We start from the raw sequence: 19,848 nt of genomic DNA, 5'->3' as shown, positions 1-19,848 counted from the left end.
TGAGAGATGGGAAAAGAAGAAAATCTTTTCTGATTTAATCACAGTGCTGATTTGCAAAAACAATTTAACAATGGAAAATATTTTTATATTTTAAATCAGAAAGACAGAACTATGAAGTACATGGTAGATTGCGACTGCATTAAATTGGATTGTTTTTATTACTAATGAAGTCTTCATTTTGGAATCTGACGGTCAGAAATACTACTTCCTTGACTGCTTTGTGTGTTTGCTTGTATTTTGTCTGCTTGATTTTTTGTTTTGTTTCCTTGTTTGTTGCATACTTGAGGGCAATAAATGCAGCTTTTAAAGTACAATCTTTCTGGTTTCCTGTCTTGGAAAGCTGTTTCTACATTTTTTTCTTTCAAAAGATTTTTGATAATACTGGCGGGCAGTGCTTATCTTTTCCCTTGAAGATACTAAAATTCTATCATAAACCACCCAATATTTTCAATTCTGTTGATAAATAAAAAATTGCTTTTTAAGAGGCATCTTATAGTCCTAGCCCTTGCATCTTCCATGTGAAAAAGTTTTTATTTAAGTCGCTTGATCTTTTGAAGAACTTGTAAATTAGGAAGAGTTCAGGTAACCTGTGAGGAGGAGTACTTGGATGAAAGACTGAATACTCATTTCCAAATGAGTAGGTGATGAGGTTATGAAGAGCACATAGATGAGCTATGTAGCAGTTTTATTCAAGCAAAAGGTCTCTACTAATCTATCATTTAACCGAAGAACAAATACATAAGTCATTTTGTCATTTGACTTCTAGTTGATCATAATATCAGCACATTCCTCTTACAAGACTGGCCAATGAAATATAGCCATATTCCTGCAGTGAAGAGCATTGTATTACTTTGTACTGCTGGGCTTTTATGATGTGACAACAATGACTTCTTTTACCTTGCTTTGTCTTTTAAAGCTAACATCATACCTTTTGGTTTTGCAGTTTTTATTGGTATTTTATGAGTAAATAGGATATAGCAATTTAATGGTTTTTTGTTTTTTTGTTTTTTAATCAAGATTTCTGCTATATTCTGATACCAGTTGAAAAATGGATGACGATGACTTTGGAGGATTTGAGGTATGCTATTTGGATGACTTAATTTTTAAATGTAACTATTTTCAACTATTTTTAAAGGTATTTATAGCATGTTATAAAATATGTATTTTTCTTTTTGTGTGTGTTTCTAGGCAGCAGAGAGTTATGAGTTTGGAAATGGTGAAAAGCAGACTACATCCCCTGCTATTGCTTGGGCAGCATTCCCTACAGGTATCGATAAAATCACTATAAAAGTCAGCCATAAATAACACAGTCGCTCTCTCACTCCCCCCCTTCTTGCCCTCCCCCTGCTCCTGGAGGGATGGGGAGGAGAATCAGAAGAATGCAACTCCCACGAGTTGAGATAAGAACAGTTTAGTAACTAAGGTATAACACAAACCACTACTGCTACCACCAATAATAATAACGACAAAGGAAATAATAAGGGAAGAGAATATGACTGCTCACCACCTGCCAACTGATAACTCACCCCACCCCGCCCGACTGAGCACCAACTGATACCTACTCCACTAGCAGTCCACTAGCCCTTCCGGGTGACTCTCAGTTACATCCTGGGCATGATGTGCTGTGGTATGGAATACCTCTTTGGTCAGTTTGGGTAATGTGTCCTGTCTGTGCTTTCTCCCAGCTTTCCCTTCTCCCTGGCATGAGGCTCAGAAAGTCCTTGGCCAGACCACACATTTGAGCAGTAACTAAAAGCATCGGTGCTATCAGCACTGTTCCCAGGCTGAAAGTCAAAAACACAGTGCTGCACCAGCTACCAAGAAGGAGAAAAAATGACTGCTGCTGCTGAGCGCAGGACAAACTTTTAATAATGTATTGCTGTCTTTCTGTATTCGCTGTAAATATTAGTATTCAGAAGGGTGAAAGAATAATGAAACAATGAAAGAATAGGAAGTGGCGAAAACCTAGCATAATAATGTTCCTGAGTAATTATTTTGGGAAACTGCAGAGAGTTAAACTTTCTTGAGGAATGAAAGAGAAGTACATTTTGTCCAGTTCAAAGGCTGATTGGCATCTCATGGGAAGAAGAAACAGAGCTTTGTCACACAAATGATGTTCCTACTTTTGAGTATGGAAGGTCTGGTGCAAATGAATGGAAAACATACAAAAAGTAAATTTAAAAGTAGGGCTCAAACATGTTTCTTCCTCCATTATGTTTCTTTGATTGTGCTAAAATCTTTTAGTTGCTTGGGGGGGGGGCGGGGATCATCTCTTTTTATTTAAGTTTTTAAAGTTAGAAAATATATTATACATCCTTTATCTCACACAGAAGCTGAAACATTATGGAGCTATTTTTTCAATTTATAGAAATGCCCAGTGCATGTCTGGATTTTAAGAAATTAATGAAAGCTCATTGATAGTGGATAAATGTACAGTATCAGCAGCACTAAAAGATTGAGGAGGTGTTACTTGATTGCCAGTTGATCATTGTTCTGAGAATTTAGTCTCAGCTTCACTACTTGCAGAAAGAAGCATCACTTTAGTAGCATTGAATAAAAAAAACCCCACACATTTTATTCTTTGGTCAGGAATTAAAGATTTCTAACTCTTATTATATAATTATGCTGAATAAATTAAAATAATTATAATTTTAAAAATAAGACGGGTTTGTGTCAATATGAAATCTCCATAAATCATAATCTTTAAATGGTTTATTCATTTCTGGTGCTACTGACTTTCATTTGTTCCAGGATAGTTTTATGTGTTGCTAAAATAAAACTAATAAAAACCAAATAAGATTTGCAAGAGGTAGCAGGATCGATGCCCGCATTCTCCAATTTAGTTGATTCTATGATTCTATGAAAACAAGGAAACTGTATTTTCCCAAATAACTTTATTATTAATTTTGTCATTTTGACTGTCGTTACTCAAAAATCCATAAATTCATTATCATATTTTAATGTGTTTAAATTAAATCCAATATAGCCGTGTGGTGCCTGTCTCATGAAGTCTAATTTATAACTAGCGAGGCACATATAATTTAAATGATTTGGAAGTATCCTGGAAGTTTTTTGTGTGATTTGTAAGTGACACAGAAGTCTTGGGAGAAGTTGTACCAAGGTATTTAAAAGATAACCTCTTGCATTCAGAATATCTTACTAATGTAAAACCCTTTACATGATTTTTCCATGCAAATGTTGCTGGAATAATTTAACTTATTGCAAGGGGCAAGATATTAATAGCATCAATCAAAATTCTTGTTAGGCATTGACTTGTAAGTTAATGTTTGTCCACCCAATGTTATTTATGTTTATATATAAGTTGTTCTTGTCTTACCCTAGCAATTTTTCAGTCAGTAAAGTTTGCTGAAAAATGTAAGAAACTCAAATGTATTATGGTGCTATCAAGTGTGATACCATTATATACACCCAAGATTTGGTGAACTTTTTGGAGTCATAAATTTTCTGCATCCTTGATATTTGTAAGATGTAAAGAGTTACAAAGCAACACTGTAACCTGTTGCAGTATTTCCCAGCATGAAGGAAAAAATCAGGTATTTTTTCTAGAGCCTCTATAGTGAGGAGTTTTGCCCTTTAATTTTGTCTTGAGCTTCTTGCTATCTATTTGAAAGTTGATTTCACTTTTTCAATAAGCTTAAAGTATGATAGAATGTTTATTGGCATGTGCAAATAGTTTTTTTCTGTGCATTTTTCTGTGCACTCCAAATTGGAAAATGTTTTTTAATTGTGGTTGGTGCTTCAGAAGGCAAGAACAAGAATTTATACAGCAGAAATATGCCGTTCTTTCCCCTTCCACTAGGACAGCTACCAGAAAGTGTGCATCTCTTTCCATTATGTTTATCTAGCAATGTCACCTAATAGAAAAAATTTATTCTGGTTTTATTCTAAATTATAAAAGTGAGAAAAAAAATCTGTTTACTTTTTAATCTTTCATGGTTTCAAGTTTTAATTGGAACCCATTCTACCAAATGCTGAATAAACATTGAAACAGAGAGTAGGGCTGGTCCAAAGACATCAGCTCTGTGAGATAGTATGCATTATGAGTATGGAGGAATGCGGAAGTGGTGAAAGAAAAGTAGCACGTGTGTAGTGGGGTTACTTAGATGTCTTTTCTACTACTGTTAGCAAAGTCCGAAGAACCAGCTGTTATTTTGGGTCTATTCCTTCTGATTATTTATCTGAGATAGAAATGAGTAATCCTTCTTACTTAGTGTCATTATATATGTGATGGATTTCCTTTTTTCTATCCACCCTTAATATGAGGAAGTGCTAAGAAGAATCACTATTTGTACACCCATCATCTGGACTTCGGAGAGATGTGGGGGAACTAGTCAGACATCGCTGTTTTCTTAGCTTGTTTTTGTAAAGTTGAAAAAGGGCCAATCAGCAAAACACTTTGGGAATAAAAAGTCGATCTTTGGAAAGATGAGATCTGTTTATGAACAGTGACAGAGTATGAAGCCTTATGTTTAATCCTCAGATTTAAATATCATTCAGAACTAAGAGAAAAATAAGTTTTTAAGAACTCTAAAATAAATTACGGAATATTCTAGTGTCTTATCACTGGTCCTCTTGGATAGCAGAAGAATTTAAGAGGCTGTCTGTATTAATTATTATGAGCGATGTCAGTTCTCATTTTGATAAGTGTGCACTGGAGTATTGAAGTGCCTGTTTTTATTTTTAATTTGCATGGCTTGAAATGTGCTGTTTTCGGCTGTTTTATTGAAATAGATGTTTTCAATTCTTTTCATAAGAATTTACTTTTTTTTTCTGTAGAATACTAACATCTTGATTTGGGAGGGGTAGTGGAGGGGTGGAAAATAGTAGGAAACTAAGATATCCCTAAGGAGATTGGAGGAAATTCGTTTCATTCTTTGCCATGATTGGACAGGTTCAGACGTCTTTGTTGAGAATGAAATACAGCCTTATTTAATTCTGGAAAGGTAATTTTCTTTTGCTAAGATTTGCATTACTTGGGGTATGCAGCTTTAAAAATGAGTTGGCTAACTTTTCAGATTTGACGATCTGGAATAGTTAAAAGATTGTCTTGTTGCATATTTATTAGAATACATATCATCTCCCTCTCTCTCTTCCTTACAGTTGCCAAACTGCTTTAAAAGACAGTTATATTGCCTGAATATTTTGGCAGTTTTATGGAAACCTATGTCTTAAAAAAAAAACAATACAAGACCGATGAGAATGAGTTCTTAGTTTTCTTGTGTAGTTATTGAATACTGAAAGATTTGGTTTTGAAGTTCAACTAGATGGTTGCAGTGTTGTAAACTTTTGGTAGCTGTATACAAGTTGTACTTTTAATAAGAAGTTAGGAAACAAAATTAGTATTTCCATATGGCCTTTGATTTAAGTTGCTGCAATAGTGTATGCAATTACTTATTTTCTGGGGTAGTTTGGCTTTGAAGGACTAAAATATAGGGAAGAGCTTTCTGCTGTGAACTACAACAAATCACCTTGAAAGTACATTAAAGTGTTTTTTCTTTCCTGTCTATATGTTGATGTAAACTTTTGTGTGTAAAGAAGCAGCCATATGTTTCCTGTTGATAGGAGGACATTCATGCTTGTTGAAGTCAACAGAGAAATTGTTATCTCCTTATGTAGACATTTGCTTGTTGATTCTAATGCCATAACAGATGTGGAAATGGGCTTCATTCTGGTAAATCAGTGATCTGCAAATACAGTGATTGAAAGTGTTGGTTTTGGAAAGGGAAAGGTTGGGAAATTTGCTAAAGGGAAAAAAAGGGAAAATTGCTAAGGAAACTACTAAAGCTCCTACAGCTTTGCAGAATACTATGTATGCCATCTGATACACTATTTATTGCTGGTATATTGGGTGTCAATTGATATCTATTACTGTATCTCTCTACTCGTTCTTCAAGTAATTTAACCCTTTCTAGTAGTTCTCCATTTACATTGAGCAAAAAGCAGTGTAAGTACAGGAAATATTTTGTCTATTTGGAATTATATTTATTGATGCTTTTTGTTTCATAGGAAACAAGAATATTTAACAGATTCTGCTGCTCTTCATAAATTGTTTTTCACTAATTTTAATGATTAATTTTAATGAGTGTTACATATGCCTTTTAGAATGCATGTGACATACTCTGTTCTGTGCTAGTTTGCTGTGTATTGGCAAAATAAATTGGTTGATATTTGTAAACCTGGTAATTTTCAGTTTATTTTTCCCTAAGCTGTTTATTCAGCATTATGCAGGCTGTAGCTCCCTGTGTTCTAGCTCTGACATTATAGCTGACAGAAATTCCTGCCTTGTAGAATACAGTTTTCTGTCTCTTACAGTTGTGCTTGAGCAACTGTGTGGGCCTGGGATTTAAGCAGATCAGTGAAATTTGGATACACAAACCCAGTCTATATGAATGTTAGTTTTAACTGAAAATGTTCAGTGGTACAATTTACAGTGTATACAGTATAATTTAAAGGGTCATTGAATTCTATCATCAAAGACATGGGTAGTTGAGGATGGAAATATAGTTTTTGTTTCCTGTGGTTTTTTATTTTTAACAGCTGAAACCTGCATGTGGGAGAAGTGCATTACAAGTAGTTTGCAACGTTCTACAAAAGTATGTGAAAGAATTATTATACGGTCTGTTTCTCATGGCTCTGATGGCATATCATCTGTTAATTGCCGGATATAAATAACATACAATTAGTAAATGTTACTCATGTTTATTTGTTCAGTGGTAGAGTTCATATCTAATGTCTTCAGCCTGAAGCTCAGTATGAAGTATGGAATGTGATCTAATAGTTCATGTTCATCTTTATTTTGTTTTCAGAATTTCTGATTCCCCATTATTTTAATAATTGTTTGAGCTTCATTACAAAGATGAAGATACAGACTTTTTTCTTGCGTGAGCAAAATTGCAGGCTGTTACTAATCTCTTCTATTAGTTTGGTCAGTTCTTACGTACAAACCTACTATAGAATATTCTTAATATTGGGAAATCAGTAGTGTATAACTGTGTATCATAGCAGGTGGTGCAGTAGTTGGGGAGGATTTGTAAGTGGTGCTGAGAAGCCAATATGCATACTACATGCTTCAGGAGTTTTATTTCAGACTAGTGTTATCTTGGTGCTGTGGACTTGAATGTCCATTATTTGTTGGAGTTGAGTCAGACAGTTTTATCAGAGGCAAGTTTTCATTTTGGGAGTTCTGAAACTGTTCCATTATGATAACTAAAGCACAGCAAGCAGGAAATGATGGAGGGGTCATCTTCAAAACCAAATTTTGAGCTAAACTAAAATGCTAATGCAATTTCACCAGTATATACAAAAGAAAAATGAATTAAGTGAGCTTGAATTACAGACGTAGAATTACATGTAATTCTAGGAATGTCTAATTTATGAATCCTGAACACTGCTGAAAGTGAAAAGAAGGTTTGTGAAAAAGATGTTTGAATGATACCTTGGAGAGTTGCCGCCTTCTCTTGTCTTTTGCAAGATCATGTATTTAGCTGAATAATTTTAAACCATGGTATTCAGAGGTGGTCACCAATTCTTGCTTTTCATTTCCAAACTTTGTTTTGCCAGCTTCAGAGGTGGGTTTTTTGTTTCTGCTTTTTCTTCACCCTCAAAATGCGAAGCATTCGTTACAATAACTGGAATCACTGAAAGCTTGATTCCACATAAAACTGTATTATCTGAAAAATAAAGTCTTATATCTAGTATGGATGCCACTGAATATGTGAATACCTTAAGTTTTGATCTCTGTGAGTCTCCATTCCTCCTGTGTATCCAGACTCAGTTTCTAGTTTTATTTCTGCAATAAATTATTTAAATATGAACTATGCTATGGTCATCGTCACCAAAGGATGAATGCTAACACCACAAAGATCAGTGTCATGCTAGTTTTGTCACTGTGAGTTGACGGGTTTAGGTAAAGAAACAACTTGTCTGCTCAATCAGAATTGCCTGGTGCATCATTTTAGTTGGTTTTCCAATACTCCAGGTGAGGTCTCACAAGAGCAGAGTAGAGGAGCAGGATCACCTCCTTCGACCTGCTGGTCACGCTCTTCTTGATGTAGCCCAGGATACGGTTGGCTTTCAGGGCTGTGAGCGCACACTGAAGGTGGCTGATGTTCATTTTCTCATCGACCAACACCTCCAAGTCCTTCTCCGCAGGGCTGCTCTGAACCTCTTCACCTCTCTGCCCAATCTAGGTGTGCCTGGGATTGCTCCGACCCAGGTGTAGGACCTTACACTTGACATGGTTAAATTCCGTAAGGTTGCCATCAGCCCACCTCATAAGTGTGTCAAGGTCCCTCTGGATGGCATTCCTTTCCTTCAGCCTATCAACCAAACCACACGTCTTGGTGTCATCGGCAAACTTGCTGAGGGCGCACTCAGTCCCACTGTCCATGTCACCGACAAAGATGATGAACAAGAGTGGTTGCAACACCAATCCCTGACGGACACCACTTGTTACTGGTCTCCAGTTGGACCTTGAGCCATTGACCACAACTCTTTGTGTGTGGCCATCCATCCAGTTCTTTATCTACTGAGTGGTCCACCTATCAAATTAATGTCTCTCCAATTTAGAGACAAGGACGTCGTGTGGGACAGTCGAATGCTTTGCACAAGTCCAGATAGATGATGTCAACTGTTCTGCCCCTGTCCATCAGTTCCATAGCCCCATCATAGAAGACCACCAAATTGGTCAGGCAGGATTTCCCCTTAGCGAAGCCATGCTGGCCGTCACCAAGCACCTTGTCTTTTTCATGTGCTTTAGCACGCCTTCCGGGAGAATCTGCTCCAAGATTTTGCCAGGCACAGAGGTGAGAGTGACTGGTCTGTAATTCCCCGGGTCATCCATTTTCCCCTTCTTGAAAATGGGGTTATATTTCCCTTTTTCTAGTCATCGGGAACTTCACCTGGGTAATACCAACCAACAGTCTTGGGCTCTCCTCCCCTCTATGGTATATCCCACGGAACCTTAACTAAGCAGGTTCCTGAAGGGGCCAAAATGTGTGCAAAGCTTTCTTTTCTCTGTTCTTTTTATTTATTTTATGTCTGAATCTTTTATAAAAGTGCTCAAGTTTCTCTTGTGCTGAGTTGGTAATAATGATCCACTATTCAGGATTTTTATGGCATAACTGGAAATTACTGTGGAAGAGCTCTCACTTCAGTATTAATTACACTTAAGTTTTATTAGCTAGAGACGTATTTATCTTTTGAACTTATGAAATGTAAACCTGCTTTTATCATGTGTCTTGGTAAGCTGTTTGTATGTGTCTTCAAAGACAGTTGAGGTTTTTTACCTTAAAAATTTCAATCCTCAGGAAATTTTTAGTACCTTTTTACAGTTGACCTAAACTGATCAAAGATTGTGCCAAAGCTGAAAGGTTATGTGAATGCAAAAAGACGAAAGTTAAAATTGCTGCTTTTGATGGCAGGGTTCTTGTAAAACCTCTGTGTAAGTTACAAGTCTAAATTTAGTGTGACTGTACAGTTTCAAATGTCCTTAAGTTGATGGTACTCAAAAATACATGAGCTGTGCAAGCAGACTGTAAGAGATACATAACCTTATATTAATATGACTATACTTGTTGCTAGTGTAATGGATTTTGGTAGGTATGGGTTTCAGAACCAGAAGTATTTTTTTAATGCTTCCTTATATTGTGTTCTGTGTTCTGTTTTTTATTTCTTGCATTAGTATCTGAAGTCCATATATCTCCTGATGTTCTCCTGGAGCACTCGGTGCCATCTTCCTGCCTGGTTCCTTCTGACTCATTCAGTTTATCAAGTGATAATGTGGCAAAAGCTATTAAAACAGCCACCAATGTTACAAACCCTGCTGTTCCTGAAGAACAGGTAAAACCACAATGTTTGTGTTTCAGTAGGGGAACAGTATGTATTAAGTATCTTGGCATTGTATCTTTTCTGTGCAAGAGTTGCCCTTTAAGACCAAAAGGTCTTTGGTGTCTTGTAGTACAGACTTTGAAAAAAATAATTTTAGATTATGCTTAAATCCTATAACTGTGAGGCACCATAGTAATTTGGTATAGACTGCAAGAGGGTCTGTGTAAAAGTTACTAAAAGTTAAAGGCATGCTGCTAGGCATGAAATTAGGAATCAATAGCAGGAAGTTTCTCTAAAAGAACTATGTAAAGCTGTAACGATTATGGCTGTACATATATGTCATACTTGTATGTTTTCTCAAGTAGTTTTAGGTCTAAAGAATTATCTTTTAATATTTACTTAATTATTATAAAATTAATTTTATTTGTATTACTATATTTTACTTGTCATCCCCCATTACATTTAAAGGTTGGGTTTTTTTGTGATCTGACAGAGTCCTAGTTATGTGATCTTGATCTCTCTTAGTGGCTGCAATACTGCTGAGAACTGATCTTAGCTTCTTTGGTGGGGGTGAAAGTGTTTTATTTTTAACTAAACAGATGAGCAAGGGAGGGAAAATACTTTGTGTGGAGATTAGCACAGAAAAGCTAGATTTACATGGATAGGAATTAAATAGATTTACCAAGTGAATTTTTACTGCCACTGATTGCATTGACACCTATTTAAACAAGTTTATTTATTGTAAAATTCCTTCTTTCGGGATGCATAGTGGTGTATACTTGAGTTAGAAAGTGCTCGTCTTTCTCTGAACCAATCAATATTTTTGGCTGTTTGCAGCCCTCTCATTTTCAGCACTTACTTGTTTTTTTATTCTTCACAATTAAGTCAGATTTCCATAGTCTGACCATTTACAAGCATTTATCTAGTGCTATTTAAAAAACTTGTACAAATGTTTCTTTTGATTGAACTGACTCTTACTGGTTTTCTTTTCAGCAGTATCTGTGCGTTTGCACCTTCAAAAAGACTGTGGTTAGTACAGCTCCAGTAGTTCAGTCTTAGTAATGAATTAGTTACTGGTTTGTATCTGTTCCCAGCCTAATGTTATGGGGAAAGGCTATAAAAAGTGAAGAGAACATGTGCCCAAATGCAAATGATACCAGAGGAAATTTCTTAGAAATCTGAAAGTTGGGTTGTTTTTCTCTTGAGAGGGAGAGAGTGTTTGTTTTCTTTCTTGACTGATGCCAGCCAGGGTCATTTTCTGTGTTGAAAGCTCTTTATCTGCCTCTCTGACAATGTTTTGATAAGTAAATTTCTATTACTGGCAGGATGATCAAAATACGCTTTTCTTCAGTAACAACAGATCCTATACTTGATTTTGGCTAACAGTGAGATGTGAATAACCTGTACCCTTTCTTGTTTGAGCTAGGCCAGCTACTTTAGCTTGTGTGTTCTCTGGAAAGAGCACTTTGGATATTCCCGAATATTAAGGTCTAGGTGTAATTTTTTTAAGCTAAAAATAATTCGATTAGGTAATCTTACTGAAAATAAGAAATGCATTTTGTTACTTGTAAATAAGTATATATGCAAATTCTAATTTTAGAATTTTAGAATAACTGTGTTTCAGTTTTTCTCATCTTGGTCTGGTCAGCTAGACAGGCGCATAGTTCCGTAAACTCTCTTCTTAACGCAGGAGGTAAAGGGAGTTGAGAGGAGGTCCTTCAGCATTATTTTAAAATGGAGATCAAACTTTCCACCTTTGGATAAAACTGAAGGAAAACAGTGAACGTAAAATTAAAATATTTAAACCTGTTACACCTGAGGTTTCGTGTTATAAAAAACATCAATGTTTCAGGTTCAAACATGACAGGTTTTGGCAGTGCCCAACTCTGATCTTCAGTAGTTCTCCAAAGTAGAATTGGCATATCTGGTTTCTCTGCTTCTTACAGAATGGGAATTCAGAGCAGAAATTGCAGTTTTCTTTCTGGCTGTTTTGCCTACTGGATCTTATATATCCATGGACAGTCAAGATCTCAGCTATTTTTGTTTGGGCTTTTTTCAATCTATTATTTGAGTGTCTGTTTGAAATAAAAGGTGTTAAGGTAATGGAGTTAAACCTCTTTTTAGTAAATACATTGAGATGTTCCTTTCACCACTATTCTTCAAATCTCAAATGCTTTTTGTTTTCAAATTGATGTTAAAAAAGTGACAGCTGAAATTAATTTACAGGTTCATTCCTTTCAAGTTCCTTTGCTGTGATATAAACCAAGTTTTGTTCCCTCTGCCCCTCCTGCCCATCTTTTTAAGGGGGGGAGGCTTTGGCTTTTGTTAAATATACCACAAAAGTATTTTAAACCTCACTGTGTTTGTTTGTGTGCTTCGCAGAAGATACGGGCTTATTACTGAAGTTTCGTCTGTTTAGGGTTGGGTATTCTAGAAGTCTCCATTTCAGTTATAGTACTTCTACAGTTCACTGAAATGGCATTAAATAAATGTTGTAGCCATGTCCCAGTTATTCTTATTCTGTTGCTCTAGCTTCAGGATGAGGTTTATTTTAGTACAAAAAGTTTCTGTTCCTTTTCTATAACTACTATTTGCAGCCTGCATTGGGTGAAAACATGGAGTGACTAATCCAAGGAGAGTTTATTTCCACGTAAGCGTGATGCTTTGAGACAGGTGATTCAGTTTCTCTTCTGTCTCTTCACCTCTTTTGAGTGTTTTGGCCTCATTGGAAAGTGAGCTATCTGTGCCATCATCCTTCTTAAAGCCTTCTCCTAAAGTCTGATTAAAAAGCAGTTGAGGATATCGAAAGGATTGACGTGAATCCCTCTAGAATTACTAGCTACTGTTCCATTGTTTGAGCTTTCTTTTTGGCCACCACATCCTACATAAAAAAGCATGCGTGGCCAATTTCAGAACAGTGTGGTTTAAAAAAAGTAACCCTAGTATTTGCAGTTTTTAAGTTCTGTAATGTCATCTGGGAATGGAATTTGACTTGACTGGAATGTTAAATTTCCTTTATAATTTCCTTTTCTTTTTTTCTTGTATGAATTAGGTTCAAGCAGATATTCCAGTCATGTCTTTGAATGTAATCGAAGACAAGACTTCAGTTACATCAACCACTGCTTTAGTTGATGCTGAGACACAGAGAACAAATGAACCAAAGAGCTACCTTCATCAAGCTGTTGCTAACCTAAAAATCAAGCTTTGCACTGCTGAAGAAGAAAAATTAAAAATCAAAAAGGTATTAATAGTTTTTTAATAAAAAATGTTTAGTATTTATATAGGATTTAAATATATATGTAGGTGGTAAAGATTCACAGTGCATTTTTTGTAGAAATTATCCCAAATCCAGAGAAATCGTCCAAATTTAGCCAAAATACTCTCCCCTCCCCCTCCCATATCTGGTGTCTATTTTAGGCTGAAATTTGTTCTAAAGTTTCAGGTTCTCCTTTAGAAACTTTTTCTGGAGGGGAAAGAAAGAAAGAAAAGAAAAAAAGATACATTTTTATCATGGAGACAAGTGGTTTAAAAGATACAGAGATTCCCCATGATTTGGATGCGTGTGGTCAGTGAAGTTCATAGTGTCTTTTCCTGTCCTTATGAATATAACACAGGACACTTTTTTCTTTCCTGGGAGCTCTGATAAAGAAATTCTTCATACTCCTTCTGACATTAATATGATAAGAGTACTAGACAAGGGCTATGCCTGTAGTTATGCGTCCAAAGATCACTAAGGCATTGGAAAGTAAGTTTAATTTCTGCTGTTCTTAATACTGCTTCTTGGTAGCTATCAAGCCGTCCTAGGAAATAAAAATGAGGATGAGTAACAAGTCAATGATGAGGAGGTCTGGAATGAATTGATTTTACTAGGAATTAAGTGTATAGAGGAGATCTGGAAAGGAAGCATGAATGGACTGTAAGACGACTAGAATTAGAGTTAAACTTAACAAGGGATGTTAAAGATAACAGGAAAGGATTCTATAGGCACGTAGCAAATAAAAAGACAGAATAGGGACACCGTGGGCCCTGTCTGGAAGCTATCAGGAGAACTGGCTACCCTGGATTTGGAGAAGGCTGAGGTTCTTAATGACTTCTTTGCCTCAGTCTTCAGTGGCAAAGGCCCTGACCGCACCACCCAAGTCTTGGAAGGCAGACACAGGCACTGTGAGAATGAAGACCTTGGGCCCACTGTAGGAGAGGATCTGGTTCAAGACCATCTTAAGAACCTGAATCTGCACAAGTTCGTGGGACCTGATGAAATCCATTCGTGGGTCCTGAAGGAGCTGGCAAATGAAGTTGCCAAGCCACTGTCCATCATATTTGTAAAGTCATGGCAGTCAGGTGAAGTTCCCGATGACTGGAAAAAGGGAAATATAACCCCCATTTTCAAGAAGGGGAAAAATGGAAGACCCGGGGAATTACAGACCAGTCAGTCTCATCTTTGTGCCTGACAAAATCTTGGAGCAGATTCTCTTGGAAGGCATGCTAAGGCACATGAGAAACAACAAGGTGCTTGGTGACAGCCAGCATGGCTTCACTAAGGGGAAATCCTGCCTGACCAATTTGGTGGTCTTGTATGATGGGGCTACAGAACTGATGGACAGGGGTAGAGCAGTTGATGTCATTTACTTGGACTTTTGCAAAGCGTTCGACACTGTTCCACACGACGTCCTTGTCTCTAAATTGGAGAGACATCAATTTGATGGATGGGCCACTCGGTGGATAAAGAACTGGCTGGATGGCTGCACACAAAGAGTTGTGGTCAATGGCTCAATTCCAGCTGGAGACCAGTAACAAGTGGTGTCCCTCAGGGATCGGTGTTGCAACCACTCTTGTTCATCATCTTTGTCGGTGACATGGACAGTGGGACTGAGTGCGCCCTCAGCAAGTTTGCCGATGACACCAAGCTGTGTGGTTCGGTTGATAGGCTGAAGGAAAGGAATGCCATCCAGAGGGACCTTGACACACTTATGAGGTGGGCTGATGGCAACCTTATGAAGTTCAACCATGACAAGTGCAAGGTCCTACACCTGGGTCGGAGCAATCCCAGGCACAGCTACAGATTGGGCAGAGAAGAGATTCAGAGCAGCCCTGCGGAGAAGGGACTTGGGGGTGTTGGTCGATGAGAAAATGAACATCAGCCAGCTTCAGTGTGAGCTCGCAGCCCAGAAAGCCAACTGCATCCTGGGCTGTATCAAGAGGAGTGTGACCAGCAGGTCGAAGGAGGTGATCCTGCTTCTCTACTCTGCTCTTGTGAAACCTCACCTGGAGTATTGTGTGCAGTTCTGGTGTCCTCAACATAAAAAGGACATGGAACTGCTGGAACAAGAACACAGGAGGGCCACGAGGATGATCAGGGGACTGGAGCACTTCCTATATGAAGACAGGCTGAGAAAGTTGGGGCTGTTTAGCCTGGAGAAGAGAAGGCTCTGTGGAGACCTTGTAACAGCCTTCCAGTATCTGAAGCGGGGCTAATAGGGATGCTGGTGATGGACTCTTCATTAGGGACTGTAGTGATAGGACAAGGGGTAATAGGGGAAAACTTAAACAGGGAAGTTTAGATTGGATATAAGATAAAGTTCTTTCCTGTGCGGGTTGTGAGGCACTGGGATGGGTTGCCCAATAAAGTTGTGAATGCTCCATCCCTGGTGTTTTGGACAGAGCCTTGGTTGACATGGTTTAGTGTGAGGTGTCCCTGCCCATGGCAGGGGGGTTGGAACTAGATGATCTTGAGGTCCTTTCCAACCTTAGCTATTCTATGATTCTGTAATTCTGTAGGACTTAGGTTGAGAGCTAGGGTCTGGATTGAAGTGTTGCACAATCAGTTTCTGTCTCTGCAGTAGAATCAAAGACTTTGAATCTCCAGAACTGTTTTTAATGTTTTGTCCAGAAGCAAGATAACTGAGGAGATGTGCTGTTTCTGTCCCCGTTATGACCCTCTTAGTTGTTACTTTGTTTGAATAGCTGTACAGTGATCTGGCCAGTCATTTGTTTCTATACTGGCTTCCTGCATGGCTGCAGAAATAGTTGTTCTTGAGCAACTTAAAGGGTGCTAACAGCTTATGTGTAGTAGGTATCAGTTTGGTAGGAGAACATCTACATTGAGTTAAAAATAAAAATCTTCAGCCGTTTGTACAGCTAACAATTTTGAAGTTTGTTGTCAGTGTTGCTCTCCTTCCTCTCTCTTGGTTCATGGTGGGCAGGCTTCTAGACTGGCTCTCTGCAAGATCACAGAGTATTTTTTAAACTGTTATCATTTGGAGATATAGGTAGGGATCATTAGGGCTGTATGTAATGGGATTTCTGTTCTTCTAGTGAACCTTTTGCTAACAGTATATTTAATATGCTGTTCTTCAAATGCAGAAAGACAGAACAGGTGATTAAAGATATTGAAATAATTAGAACAGAATAGTTCCAGCTGGAAGGGACCTACAACAATCATCTGATCCAACTGAGCACTTTAGTGCTGACCAAAAGTTGAAGCATTGCAGTAAGCATGGCATCCAAATGCTTCTTAAACACTGACAGGCTTGGGGCATCATCCACCCCTGTAAGAAGACTGTTCCTGTTTTTGACCACCCTCTCAATAAAGAAGTGCTTCCTAATGTCATGTCTGAACTTCCCCTGTCACAGCTTTGAACCATGTCTATGTGTCCTGGCACTGGATCCCAGGAAGAAGAGACCAGCACCTCCCTCTCCACTTCCCCTCCTCAGGAAGCTGCAGAGAGTGATGAGGCCAGCCCTCAGTCTCTTTCTCTCCACACTAGACAAACCCAGTGACATTATCTGCTTCTTATAGAACGTGCCTTTGATTTTGTGTTACTTTGTACTTCTTGAAAACATTGCCTCCATTTAAAACCTGCAGAGTTTTCTTCCACAGCCCTTTATCTCTGTGTATATTATGATAACAAATATTGTAGTCTTCAGAAATTAAATTAGTTGGAATGATCAGTTGATTCTCACAATTCACATGTGTTTGTAACTTCACATTTTATTTTGTAAACTTTACAGGAATTAGAAGATTTATTGGAAAAACACAGTATTCTAGAAATGGATTTCTTGAAGGAAAAAAAAGAAAAAGTAATGTCACATCAAGACCACTACAATACGCTACAGGTAGTTTATTTCTTGTAGTATACTGTTTTTTTTCAGGAGGGTTTTGTATAGACTACACTTATGTCTGAGAAAAACTATAAGCATCTACACATCTGCTCCAAAGACTTTCTTATTTAAAAAATTTCTAAGGTCTTTAGATCAGTGGCTGACTTTTGACATTAAGAGGAACATGTTTAACAGCCCACTTCTAAGTACATTATTGTAACTCAAATCACTCATCTTTATTATGGCCTATTTTGCATAACAGTTGAAAAAACCACTTTGCACAGGAGATGTGTGTTTAACAGTGTGACAGAGCATGTTTTAGTGTAGCTATGTTATATATGGCTAAAACTAGGCAGATATTTGTAAAGTATTGTCTGAGTCAAATATGGAATAGTTTGCATTGCATAATAAAAACTGTGAAGTATAACTAGATGCTAGACAATAGAATTAAAACCGTTTCCATTACAAACCCCAACATTGTTCATTGAATACATGTGTGTAGTCCCACATACAAGACAGATCTTTCACTGAAGTTTTCTGTCTTCATACAGTGTTATAGCAGGACAAACTAAATATTAGACTAACAACATTTCAGAAGTTTCTTGTTGGTAGTTCACCTTCACTTAATCTTTTTGCAGCAGTGTATAGTTGGGGTTTTTTATGTAGCTACTCGCTGTTTCCCATTTGTACGTAAGAGTTGCTGCAATAATTTGCATTGAATTCTTGCCTGCTGTATTTCCTAGAATTTTTGCTCATCTAATTTTTTTCTTATGTGTGTGACATCCTACTCAGTGAAAAAAGTGTTTGCTTAGCTATGTTATAAAAATAAGTTTTGCTTAAAACCTTCTGATTCATGGAATATCATACTGGCTAAAGTTAATGATCATCATAAACTCTTCACAATAGATTTAGTGGATATTATTTTTTACTACTTTCACAATGCTCTTCAAGCTGAAGCATTTAAGTAGCGGATATGTTACTGAGGCTTGCAAGGATCAGTCTTCCTGAATCATACCTCTTTGAGTCAGGTACTGCAGTTTTCAGGAATGGCAACGAAAGGGTCATAACCTTTAACTTACTTTGTAGAACAGCTCATGTACTTCCTCTTGTTGTCTTCTGGATACAGCCAGAATCAAGTCAGAGAAGAAAGTGAGTTATTCACTTTCTTCTGTAATCTGAGTAATCAGAGAGAAAGTGAGTCTTCTGAGAGCTGACAGTCAAAATTACTTTCATGACACTTGAATATCAGATACCTTTTATTAGTACTGTTTTTCTGCAATTCATAAGGCTTTGAAAAAGGAATGTTAAATAATTTGACTTAATATGTTGGTGCCTGATTTAATGTATATGGATCCTCTTGATTTTTTTTTCCTCTTTTAGTATTTAATGTTGTGTCCTAACTGCTGCCCCCACCTCCATGTAGTTTCTTGCTTTCAGAATTTGTCTCCTAATATTTCATAATGTACATTAAGAGCTTGTATTTTAGATTCAATGTCATAGTTATCTCAATATTAATTAAATAAATGGCTGAATAAGTAAATACTAGCTCTAGTTGTTACAAGCTGAGCTTCCTATAATGAAAACTCTTGGAGAAGAGTTGGCATTACAGTTTTGCAATTCCAAGAACAAGAAGCAAGCAGACTAATTTTGTCTTGCTAGTGACAAAATTCAGTTTTGCAATGATGACAGAAATTGTTCTGGAAGTAAGTAGGGATGTTAGTTGCTGAGAAGGGAAAAGCAGCTTTGGAGAGCTGTGGTTCTGAGGACTGAGTTCAATAGTGCTCCAAGAAGGGGAAGAGTACAGCACTTAAAAGTGAATAGAAGGTACTAATACAGATTAAGGAGTGGGAAGTTAATCATAGGTGTCACCCTTCCCCACTATTCCCAATGTGATCTTGTCTAAGGGCTCATACTTCTTGTAAGGAACCTTGTTCTATAATTGTGATACCATATGGCACTGATCTGGACACAGAAAGCATGGTGTGCATAGGACACAGTTGATTATGAGTAAGGGGTAACTCTTCTGGTTTAAGTCTTTTCTAAGGCACCTCTTCCTTCCTAGTTCCCTGCATCACTGGATTTTTGCCCACTCGTTTTCTCTATTTCCCCACTGACCTTGCTCACCTAACGGATGAACTCAGCCCTTCTGTGCCTTCCATCTGTCTTCACCTCTTCCTTTCTTATCCAGTGCTGACAACTGAGGAATATAATTTTGCCTGTAATATGTATACTTCCCAGCATTTGAGAACACACTGGGATCTCTTAACTTCCCCAGCTTCTGTTTTGTTGTTGGTACAGGAACACTGTCCATTTCTAGCCAGCACCAGAACTACAATGTGTGATCCGTCAGCTGTCCATATTGTGAGAAGTCTCAGTGGCTGAAACCTGAGGACATGAGAGAAATCTGAAATGCACATCTTCCTTGGACAATAGGCCTGTTCATGTTGACAGTAGGGAGGTGTCAGAGTTTACGTACTTGGAATGAGCACAGATGATCCTAGAGAGAAAGCTTCCTGTTTTGGAAGACCCCTGTATTGTGCTTTTAATATACATAAGCAATGGCTTTGTATAAACATTCATTTTCGAAAGTAATTTCAAGAAGCAGTCTTGCAGTTGGATGTCTAGCAAAACAAGCTCTTGGAAGCACTTGCAGTTAAAGTGACAGGGTGAAATGGTCATGTTTCCTAATACTAGTTAGCCATATGGTGACTAAATTTTTTATCCTGTATTGGTAGATATAACTTTATCTGGAAGAAATGTTCCTGTGTGTTAGTACTTCAGTAAATACAGCATACCCCCATGTGAGCAGCTATGTCTTTAGCCTGCTTTGATAAAGAGCCCAATTTTTCTATTGGAGGGGGCAGATCTTGGGGGGAAAAATAATGATAGTGGTGGAAT

The 19,848-nt window shown here is 37.5% G+C and overlaps 1 protein-coding gene across 8 annotated transcripts in view; it reads left to right on the top strand.

Moving 5' to 3' along the window:
• Nucleotides 1–19,848, top strand: part of CCDC91 (coiled-coil domain containing 91) — a 562,122-nt gene that overhangs the window by 474,436 nt on the left and 67,838 nt on the right. For all 8 annotated transcript variants that reach the window (XR_010610984.1, XR_010610983.1, XR_010610982.1 and 5 more), the window contains exons 2-6: nt 1,018–1,078; nt 1,189–1,267; nt 9,704–9,861; nt 12,902–13,090; nt 16,861–16,965. Coding sequence is in view for 5 of the 8 variants with exons in the window: in XM_065672375.1 (XP_065528447.1) it covers nt 1,049–1,078; nt 1,189–1,267; nt 9,704–9,861; nt 12,902–13,090; nt 16,861–16,965 (561 nt within the window). In the remaining 3 variants the exon portion in view is untranslated. The remainder of the gene's footprint in view (nt 1–1,017; nt 1,079–1,188; nt 1,268–9,703; nt 9,862–12,901; nt 13,091–16,860; nt 16,966–19,848) is intronic.

Source organism: Lathamus discolor, chromosome 1, assembly GCF_037157495.1.
Source record: "Lathamus discolor isolate bLatDis1 chromosome 1, bLatDis1.hap1, whole genome shotgun sequence".
NCBI lineage: Eukaryota > Metazoa > Chordata > Aves > Psittaciformes > Psittacidae > Lathamus > Lathamus discolor.
The sequence above is the reverse complement of the archived record's forward strand: the minus strand, read 5'-3'. Positions and strand labels throughout refer to the sequence as shown.